General features: G+C 41.6%; 1 protein-coding gene across 1 annotated transcript in view; it reads right to left on the bottom strand.

Annotated features, from left to right (window-relative positions):
* Positions 1-8,552: 8,552 nt before the first annotated feature.
* Positions 8,553-11,474, bottom strand: part of CARMIL1 (capping protein regulator and myosin 1 linker 1) — a 144,680-nt gene continuing 141,758 nt past the window's right edge. Inside the window, exon 37 of the mRNA XM_082234939.1 lies at positions 8,553-9,595. Coding sequence (XP_082091065.1) covers positions 9,474-9,595 — 122 coding nt within the window. The 3' untranslated portion in view covers positions 8,553-9,473. The remainder of the gene's footprint in view (positions 9,596-11,474) is intronic.

Below are 11,474 nucleotides of genomic sequence, written 5' to 3'. Positions count from 1 at the left end.
CCTTCACAGAATTAGGGGTAAATAAATATTACATAATTGTAATGTTGCTCATGCACACAGTGAATTATTCATGAGTTGCTCTGAAGCACCACCTCTGTTTTTAGTTAGTTTTCAGAGTGGCATCAGAGAAGGATATAGCTGTTGTGCCTGTTTTTCAGTACAGTGGTACCTCGGGTTAAGAACATAATTTGTTCTGGAGGTCTGTTCTTAACCTGAGGTACTACTTTAGCTAATGGGGCCACTGCACCACCACCACACAATTTCTGTTCTCATCCTGAAGCAAAGTTCTTAACCCGAGGTACTATTTCTGGGTTAGCGGAGTCTGTAACCTGAAGCATCTGTAACCTGAGGTACCACTGTATTCCTCATTTGAAAAGCTTGCAGGTTTTATGAACCACTGGTGGCAGACTGAAATAGACTTATCTATTGCTCGGGGACAAACTGACCATGGGTTTCTGCAAATTATGGCAAACCTTGGTTCTTACGCTTTGATTATCAACTGGTCTGTGAATGCAGAAGATAAGTTATTAATGCCATATAACTCTTATCCCACATACTGGTGTTTAGAATTACATTAGTATGTGAAAGAGGAAAAGGAAAACAACAACAACAATTCCCTGTAAGTTTTCCATTCTACATATCTGTTAGTGTTGGCAAACCTTAGCAGTTTTGAAGATTAGGATGTGAAATGGCATTTCCAAGTTAGAAGTTAGAAGAGTAATGCATTGCAGGGGGTTGGACTAGATGACCCTTGGGGTCTCTTCCAACTCTACAGTTCTATGATATCTCAGGCAAGCATCCTGCAGAACTGTACTTTGTGAACACATTTGCTCTACTGCAATATTAGCTAATGCGCAGAATTTCTCTTGAGTGGATCACTATTCTAGAAAGTCTAAACACACACAAGCACACAAACAGATGAATTAAATCTGCCCAACATATAGTAATTTGGCAATTTGGCCCGATTGATAGCAAATGGCATAAAAACAAAACAAAAATCCACCCACTATCAAATTACACAAATAATGACTGGTGTGATATAGAAGCTTCTGAAAACAGACACAAAGTCAATGTTGCATATTGAGGTCTATGAGAGGGATTCTTAGCAGCATGGCTACAGTTAAAAGCTTGACTTGCTCCCTTCTTGCATGGCAACTGCCTATTTGAAAAGAAAGAAAGAACACCACCCTTTTGCTTTTCCTGTCTCTCTTTTCCCCTTCCAATATTCATTTTGACAGTGAGGCTTAATTTTTAAAGGCACCCTTTCTCAAAGGCTGACAGTTAATTGAAATACAATGGAAGTGTTGAGACAGCAATACAAAAGATTTCTAAATGAAAATTCCAGAAAAACAAAAGTACTTACACAACGCAAGTCCACGTTTGTCCAGCTGCTTATCCAGTTGCTTCATGCATAAGTGAGCAAGCTCCATTTGCAATTTTAATACCAGCTTTATTATATTTGGTGTGGCTCAGGGGTAGCTAACTAGTAGCCATACATCCGGAATTTCCCAGACATATCTGTGATTCATCCGTCGAAAATAGCATTTGGGCAGAATTCTCAGAAATCAGTTAAAATGTCCTGAAAAATCCAGGCATATGGCAGCCCATATCGGAAGTGTTGGAATTTTATTTTGGGGGGAGATTTTGCAAAACAACAACAACAACAACCCACCCCTGGTCTGCATGATGATGCATATGATTGACATGTGCACACCTGTCCATGTCCATACGAATAGAACCTTGTGTTCCCTGCTGGCAATTGGGCAACTGTTTGCTGGAATGTCTAAAATACCCTACGGTTATTACTTTTACACTGCTGACACCAGAGAGTAACCCGTTAGGTTCCAAAGGTATTTAAGAACTAGTACCAAGCGTCCAATCACAGAGATTTGCCTCTGGGCAGGTTAAGTTGGGAAATGGCTGGAGTCTCACTGGTACTGAGCTTCGTAGTACACTCAGAACCTATATCCCTCCAGATGATGCTAGACTACAATTCCCATCATCCATGTATGTAGGCAATTATGGTTGGAGCTGATGGGAGTTGCAATCCAACAACATCTGGAGTGCCACAGGTTTCCTGCCCTTGCTATATAAAAAAAGACAAGGGCAAGTGCAATAGACGCAGGTTTGGATCTTCTGGGTTCCAGTAACACTGTACTAGCATTCAGTGGCAAATAGCTGTCAGCTCAAAGGCTGTGCCAGAAGCCTGCATTCAAGAAAATCTTGGAGCAAGTTTGGCAGAAGTAATAGTTCACACAGAGGCCCCATTTTCTCTCACACCAGCCTGCTATGACAGCTCCCCTGCATTAACATTTTAATAAAAGAAATATATAGAAATAATAGAGCTAATCTTAAGTCAATAAAACCCACCCAAACCTTTTATGCTCATTGAGCAGAAAGCATGTGGCTGTTGAAGGCCATTAAAGAGAAAGGAAACTTGCCACAAGAACCGAAGCATTCAATTAACCCCATGAGGTCCCAAACTGACTAGAATCACTATTGTGCTCTGGGGTAAAGGGTTTCTGAAATATTAAAAGGGATGTCTCGAAAAAGAATTTCCCCCACATCTAATGAATGGGCTGGAGCAAACCCTTTTCATAATTCTCCACTCCCAGTTTTCAAGAGTTGGAGAATGGCAGCAATGGGGGAAGGTAGAGGAAGGGACTGGGAGGGGGCCACGGAATCAGGTAGTTTTGCTTAAGGGGTCATTTGGGGCATCTACAAAGTTTGCTTTATGTCAAATATGGGAAGTTCACACACACACCCCTATTGCACATTTCTCTTTCCCCACAGTAATTACCACGTGGGCTTGAGCATCCAGATCCCAATATATCTGTTCATGTGCTCCAGTTCAGTGCAAGGGCTCTGATAACTCTTCAGCACCTGGATAGCTCAGCTGGTTAGAAAGTGGGGCTGAGAATGCCAAGGTTGCAGGTTCAATCCCCATGTGGGACAGCTGCATATTCCTGCATTGCAGGGGATGGACTAGATGATTCTCAGGGTCCCTTCCAACTCTATGATTCTATTCTGCCACAACCATTGCATCATGCTACGAACCACTGATCCTGGAACATTTTCATACAGATTAGAACAGCTGTTGGGAACCTTTGACTACCCAGATCCCTGGCCATCGGCCATGCTTGCTAGGGCTGATGTGGTGCAGCAACATCTGGAAAGCTAAAAGTTCCCCACTCCTGTGTTAGAAGAACCAAAGGCAGCCTCATATTCAATATACCCATCTTGTGTATGGCTTTTTCTCCACACCACCCACCTAACCCCACTTTAGCAAGGTACTTGTAAAGAAGGACATCATTATTACATGAATAGAATGAAGATTATCACTATCATTATTACTATAAAATGTATTGTTAAAATTATTATAACTCAATCTGAAAAGAAATATTTGAAATAGAAAAGGTATTCTGAGTTTTAAATTTAACAAGCATTATGTTAAAGCCTGCAAAATGCATTTAAGTGCATTGAAAACTGGATAGGCTATTATGAAAGAAAATAAAAGGCACTAACTAAATTGTCTATGTTTGGTTGTCTCAGTTATTGGCTTATTTTGTCTTCATGATTGTATAGTAACACAATGCAAACAAGCTAAGCTTCTCGCACAGTACTGAACAATAAGTATTGACAAAAATGACTGCCGTTGCCACACTACATTCTATTTGCTATTTTGTAAGAATGTTCGCAATCAAATTCTCTTTTTGCAAAAGAAAATGACTGTCTCGCAGATGGATAAGTAAAGCCTTATCCAACCTCCCAACCCTCAAATTATCAAAAGCTGTTACAAGTTTCAACAAGCTTTTCTTCAAGCTGTAAGATGCTGCTAGACGTAGAGTGAAGCATTTATAGGAGTACTGAATTGTTCAGCATTCAGATCTGCCTTCCGTTGAACAAAAGCTTTCGATAAGAAGTACTGCAGAAGGCCTGGAATCCTAGGACTTGAACCCAAAACTTAGGAGAGCAGAGGGTAGATTCCTCTCCCACCCCCTGAGGAACATTATTTGCTTGTAAATATGTGGAGTACAAACTATATTTCTTAAAGATACTAGTCTCTGCTGTGCCTTGATTTCCCAATGGGAACACAACCCTGGGTGAGTACCTGGAAACCCCTGAAATCTTGTTGCTGCTTGGCAGAGATTAGGGGTGGTGCACAATCTCTGTAACAATGTTACTGGTGCAACATGGGAGCTGCTAGCCCATGTCACTCACCTGAAATTAGCACTATCACCTCCCAGATATAAGCCTGAAAGCAAGTTAGAAGCAGCAGTTACGAGAAAGAGTCGGAAACCAGGAAGTCCCTGGTTCCAATCTTGTTTTGGGTTTGACCTCAATAGCTGGCCTTAGGGCAACAGTTATCTCTGAGCCTCAGACATGCCACCTGAAAACAGGGAAAGTGCATCCTGTCTACCTTAGTTGGGGTAAGGTTTACTGTCAACGTATGTGAAGTCCTTTGAGCATGCAGGAAAAAGTAATTATTTTTTGCTGAAAGGCAGCTGTGGTCTAAATTATTCCACCACCATACAAAGCTCTTAAATATGGATTATGTCCATTGCCTTGGTCAGCATATCACAAGGTGTGAATACAAGGTCAGGTCAATAGCTGTGAATACCAATACTAACTTTCTTCAACAGACATACTTGTTAAGGGGAATAAATATAGCCCAGGATAAGTATCACAAATAGCCTCCTAAAGTTCAAACAATTCAGACATACAACTGAATGCAAAATTATGTGGAATTTTAGTTTTAACTTTATAAATGTGGAATGTTCAATGATAATATACAATTGCATGTCTGATGGATGATTTAAGACTACAAAGAAAACATGCTTATCTGCCTCACAGCATACAATTTAAATTGAACCTGACACACATGGTTCTGCCAAACAAGCCTTTTCAAAGCAGCTGAGAAGATATTTGATAGGAAAACAGGCAGCAGCCCACTAAGGGGGTCTTTGAACGTTGAAATAAACAGTCAGAGTGGGGGAATTGATCAAAGACATGCTGATAGCTGAACAAAGTTGACACACCACTTTCCAGTCAGACCCTGCTATGCAAGAACAGCTAAAATAAAGATTTGATTCTGTTTTGTTTAAAAAATGATCAAATCCTAACCTTATTTTATTTGTAATATTTATGCTGAACACCTGTGGTCTGAAGAACAGAAAGATATGAAAGCCTGCAACATTTCCACCAACATATTTCCTGCATATCCAGCAACAGTGAAAAGCAATTCACCAAGGCACCTATCTTGAAGAAATATGGAGAGTGGAACTCATAGCTAGATGCTGCTGATGAAAATGTGTTAGCCCCCTCTGGTTAACTGTTGGTGGAATGCCATGGACTTTTAGCTAGGGTGCCACAAACTTGTCTACAATGCTTTTATGTTGAAAGGAAGTAAAAGACTGGTCACAAGGATGCAATACCATGTAATGTGGGATAGTGAAGATGACTGCAGTGTGTGTGTGTGTGTGTGTGTGTGTGTGTGTGTGTGTGTGTGTGTTCAGTGAAGCTACATTGGTGCAACCCACAATCTCCCTCTGTTCATACTCTTAGTCCATTCACTCCCTTCTGTGTTGTGGCTTTGGGTAGAGAAATCTTAGTCTCACACTGTCTACAGGCAGTCTGTTTTAGCTCCACCCCCTAGTGATGCTCTTACTAGAAGACTCTTGTCTGACAACCAAGAGGAGGTACTTCCCAGAATTGAAAGAATGCCCCATTCTAGAACTACTAGATAGATCACTCTGTTACTAGCCAGGCAGGCAGGGATGAGTTGGAGAGCTGGACAGGCCCTCCCCATAGCATCTCAACACTACCTGTAGCCAAGAGTAGTTGCGACAGCAGATGGAAACAACTGCCTTTGCCAGCAAACTTCTTAGGAGAGAAAGGGAGTCTCTGCCCTTCAACTGCTGTTGCTTGCTGATCTGAATTATGTTTACACAAAGAAGCCTTTTTCTGTAGTGATTGCCTGACTTTGAAATACCCTCCCTGGGGAGGTTCAATTGGCATTATCATCTTTTTGATGCCTGCTTAAGCCATTTTTGTTTGCTCATGAAGTTTAAAAGGGTTACATTTGTTTTTGCTGCATTTTTTTTAGCTGTTGTCGTTTAGATGTATGCTGGGTTTTTTCTTTGAATGATTATGTTTCACTTTTATTTTATTTGGCTATTATTGTCAATTTCCTTGGAATCTGTTTAGATGAAGGGTGGCTTGAAATGCAATTAATTAATTAAACCATTCCCCCCCCCCCCACCATAGCTCTGGAAGGGAAAAAGCACAACAATATAAGCAAGCGTGGTCCCTTCCATTGTTGGCTCTGGAACCACATAAAAGAATCAGCAACCATCCCTCCAACTTTTTAATTTCAAGATTAAGGTGGCACTGAAACATAGTACTCTATGGACACTGATGGGACAATCATATTGGCAAACCTGTTGGGTTTTACATTGACTGGTAATGTAACAAACATCTATGCCACTGTCCCTTTGCCGACCTATAATGCTCCAGTCAACACTGCAAGCTGCATTAACTTCCAAAAGGGTTTTTTCTGCCAGAGGGTTTTGGAGAAAAAAGCTTATGGGAAATGAGGGGAGAGACTTACCGGTACTTCATTTCCCCATCTGCTGTGCCTTTCAGCAGTCATTTAGAGAGTTAACTTTGCTGAATTCAAGCAAATTGGATTTGTGCAGATAGCAACCCTATCCCTTTCCTGGACACGGTCAATCTAATTAAAACAACAGTTCTTCTAAGAGAGCTTTTATATCCTCCTCTGGTTCTACATGTTCACTTCCTCATTGGAAGAAAGAAAGAAAAATGACTCGAAAGATGGAAAAACCCAGGGTCACTTTGCTCTGCTCACCAGATATGGTTACGAACAACCTTCCTGAAATAATATTACCTAAACGATTATTGTAGAGGAAAAGATTAACGTTTCAAATGTTTAACCTTACCTTTCTGGTTTGCTTGATCCCATTTATTTTCATAGAACCCACTTATACTAATAATAATGGCTGTGGCATAATAGATTAAATAATGGTAGAGTTGACCTCTGCCTTCTTACGTGTTGAATTACTTCATTCGCTGTATATTATAGGTTGAAAGAGAAGATTGGCAGTAGTCCTCTAAGGTAAAGGGCTTGTCTTGAGGGCAAACCATGTTACACGTAACTGTCTGAACAGTCTTTATTTTTATTTTTTAAAGCAATTTTAGGATGCTACATTTTTTAGCAGAGAAGGATATAATACTTAAAAACTCTCCCTATCCTTTGCCAAAGCTATCCCTCTTTATGCAATTGCAAATGTCTATTTATAAAAGGAAATTACATACTGGGACCTTGCATGGAGGAAGCAATGCAAAGGGGCAGTGCTGAGCAGGAAAGGGTTAAGCATCACTCGTTTTTCCACTCAAAATGGCAGGAATATTTTTCATTTTTCTAAAAAAAATATGCTGTGGATTCACTACTCTCATTTGCATGTAACATGCCTTTTAACTAAGGCCTGGGCAGCCCTGCACACAGAGCCCTCCCCTCTTAAACCAAGGCACGCCTGATATGACCAACTTTTCTTAATTTAGCCTCCATTAGTTTTGATATTTGGTTAACAGTAACAGAACATTTTTTGTTACTGTTGGTTAAGCAAACCAATTAATGAACAGAGAGACATCGGTGTTTGATCCCTTGGTGACAGAGAAAGGTAGACGTGAAAAAAAATCTGTCTGGCAAAAAATCTGTCACTGGCAGAAACATACAGAAAGCATCACAATAGAATTGTGTAAAGATGATGTGTTGTTTTGCAGCAATATGCCTCATATTCTGCAATGTAACGTTCAGAAGAAATGATTGACTTTAAAAATAAAATAACGAAGTTTTTTTTTTGTCCACATGAAGTTACTTGCTACATTACGTACAAAAATGATTTGAAATAATTTAAATCAGTGTTTCCCAACTTTTTTTGGGCAAAGGCACACTTGTTTGATGAAAAAAATCTCAAGGCACACCACCATTACAGCCCCGTGACGTCAGCGCGCAGCGTCACACCGGGAGGGACGCACGAAAGTGTAAGTTTCAATTTCCCCCCCTCCCCCTTGCCGGGGAACCTCCAAGCTTTGGGGGTGGGGGGGAGGAGGCAGCAAAACGAGGCAGGAAGGAGAGCGCGGCTTGGCTGGGTGAGCTTTGGCAGGGGCAGGGAATGAGAGCCGCGAGGCGGGCGCTGCAGACGGAGGCGCTGCCCGCTGAGCTCGCAGGCAGCCAGGCAGGCAGGCGACGAGAGCCCTGCGCTGGGCGGCCTCTCCTCGCCGCCGCCGCCCCGCCTCTCGCCGCCCGACTCGCCCGCCTCCCTCCAGGCAACATCTCGCGGCACACCAGGCAACATCTCGCGGCACACTAGTGTGCTGCGGAACAGTGGTTGGGAAACACTGATTTAAATGCTAAGTTTGCCTATATTTAGGGTTTGAAAAAAATGTACTGGAGTATGGAACTATAGATTTATAATTTATAAATATACAAAGGCTTCGAGAGAGTATTTCTTTAAAATTAGAAATTCAAATTCCAGTTGTAAAATCATTTTTATTGGTACAAATATACATTATGAATAAACTCCCTTCAGCGTGTATTATAAGCAGATGCCTGTGAAATATGCAAAGGAAAAAAAATGAAAGATTGCTTTTACAGACAAGAATCTACTTTTCTTTCAAAAGTACATGTTAGAAGCTAGAGCAAATGCAGACCCAAGGTGCCCTCTAGAAAATACCAACAGTAATAAAATGTCCATTGGCCGCATTCCAATCAACAACAAACATTTACTTATGGATATGGAAGCATATCAAGTTATTAGTAATTCTGGGTTGTTGTTTTGTGCTTTAGAACAGTACACAAAATGTAGGATATTGTGTTCTTATATACAGTACAACAAACGAGAAAAAGGGTCTCCCAAAGGAGAATGTAAAAATCATATCCAAGCATCTAATATATATTATTTATACAAATTATTTTATTAGTGTGCTCTGTTGATATAATTACAATGTGCAATTGCATTCAGCAAGAATATATTTATAAAGTAAGTTGCGTGCAAGTTTGACACATTTACATTCAGCAGTACAACACCTCTCATGCTGTACAGTGTGGGTTAGTGTAAGAAATTGTCCAGTTCCTTTGCTTGGGGTTTCCTCCCGCAAAGCCCCGCAAAGCAAGGCATTATTTTTATAGCTGCTTCAGAGAAATTCAAGTAGAAGACATGAAAAAGTTGCTGGCTTTTGCAAAGGCGTGAAAGGGAATGTCTGGAATAGTACAGATCAGGAAAAAACAAAGGATCAGAGTCATGAAGTTCAGTTACCAGTGCAATCACCGACACTCTCCCCCCCCCATTTCCAAATGCTCCTCTATAAAAGGAGAGTAACTGATCAAAAAAGAGGGATAAGTGGTACCCTTACTGTTACAAAAGAGCACTGCCAAACACACAACCAACCAACTAAACAAAAATAAAATCTTTATCAGCTTCTTCACCAGAGTCACTGGACTTGCTTCCCTGCTGACCATCTTTACTTAAAGACCTCTGTTTCTGCTCCTGGTGTCCTGGGCTTCTCTTTGGACCTGTATCAGAAGACAGAATGTTGAGTTGGCAAGTTGAGGAGTGGACATCTTCATTTGCTATGACCCCAGAGCTATTCACTATGACCCCCAATATCTGCTCTGTTGCTCCAAATTGTTCATTGATTAGAGTTCTGTGTAACTCAAAAGCTCATATCCTACGTTCCAAATAGAAGCTGGTTAAAATAGTAAGATACGGCCAACATCCAAAGGATATCACAGATAGTGGCAGGATTTCCACAGTTATCATGTATGGCAGGGCACAATCAACATTGACAGGAACTGTCACATTTTCCTGAGCGGAAAGCTCACTAAGAGAACAGGCACTTTCAAAGCGGCACAAATCAAGTTAGGCCCTGCACATGGGGCCCTATCAAACTCAAAGAAGCCATGGCTGTAGTGCTTTTCAATAGTTTGGTACTTCTTGACCAGAAAGGGATCCATGTGCAACTTTTCCATGATTGGAGAGCAGAAATTACCTCATTACTATGCAAGTGGAAACACTAACTTGAAACCAACAGAAGGTGGCAGAAATACATTAATTTAAACCAAACCAAAACCTATGAGAACTTGTTTACATTGTAAATGTAGCAGCAGCTTTTATAATAAATGAACACAGCAATACTTAACATCTGTTTAAAAGGACAAGATATTGGTAGTTTTTAATCATATATAAAATCTACAACTAGCCTTACCAAGCAGCCAAGTTGTTGTTGCTGTACAGACAATTTTATCTCCCAAGGAGAGAAATGGTTTGCTTTTGACTTCCAATGCAATCTTCTTATATTGCACACATTGTCAAACTCATTTCATCATAGGCAAAAAGTGGGTAAATATAACGCAGGAGATTAGAGCAAATTGTTGCCTCCTTTTTTTTGCCCACAGCAGAATGCATGTTATGTGGAATGCATTATAAAGAACAATGTGCTTGACTATGCACAGGTCAACAATTATACCAATAATCCTTCCCTAAGATAATAACTGAAATTGCTCTCATTCTCTTTAAAGCTCTGATGAGTCACATATGGAATGAGGCATATTCTCAACACAGAAGAAATTCCTCCATGTTTGGCAAGTGAGCACATCTGCTTGTTTCCTATTATTCAGAATTCACCAAAAAGACAATTCCACTCTATTCATTATCAATGTGAAAACATACTCACTGGAAAACTAAATGTAAGACTAAGAATTCTGAGAGAAAAGAAGAGAATGGGTGAAAACCCGTTTTTTAAAAAAACTAATGTCAGAGCTGCTACCAGGTCCCAGCTCACATAGGACCACGCCACACAGCGTCCACTTTAAAAGAGTCTTTATTGAGTTACAGGTTTCATTTCCGAACTGCAGCGTGCAGCTCTACACCTTCTGCTCTAGGTCGGCGAAGACCCGTCTGAGTCCCCGCCTCTTGCACACCAGCTTAATACCCTAGCCTTGCTCCACCTCCTTCGCCTCTCCCTACGTCTCTGGGTCCTTCTGCCCCCCTGGGCCTCCTCCCTTCTACTCTCCTCTGACGCTGACCCCCCTGATCCTTCTGCCTCCTTGCGGCGGGCTTTAGGACCTGGCTCACTCTCCGGGCTGCTTACTGCTCCAGCTTCCGCTGCATTTGAACTTGGCGCGCGCGCCCAACTCTCTACTTTCCTCTTAACCGTTGCCTCGCTCTCTGAGGAGGGCGTGACCACCCCTGACTCGTGCCCTCCCTCCTGCTGACAGCCTCCGGAACCCGATGCCTGGCTACCTTCCTCCCTGCTGCTCTCAGTCTTGAGCGTGGGTCCCGACTTCCAGCTGCTGCCGCCCTCAGTTATGAGCGTGGGTCCCGACTTCCAGCTGCTGCTCTCTGAATCTCCTCTGTTCCCTTCCTCCTGGGGTGTCCCCCCGGATCCCCCCC

This window comes from Podarcis vaucheri (genome assembly GCF_965113315.1).
Source record: "Podarcis vaucheri genome assembly, chromosome: 8".
Taxonomy (NCBI): domain Eukaryota; kingdom Metazoa; phylum Chordata; class Lepidosauria; order Squamata; family Lacertidae; genus Podarcis; species Podarcis vaucheri.
Note: the sequence above shows the minus strand (reverse complement) of the source record. Positions and strands in the feature narration are given on the sequence as shown.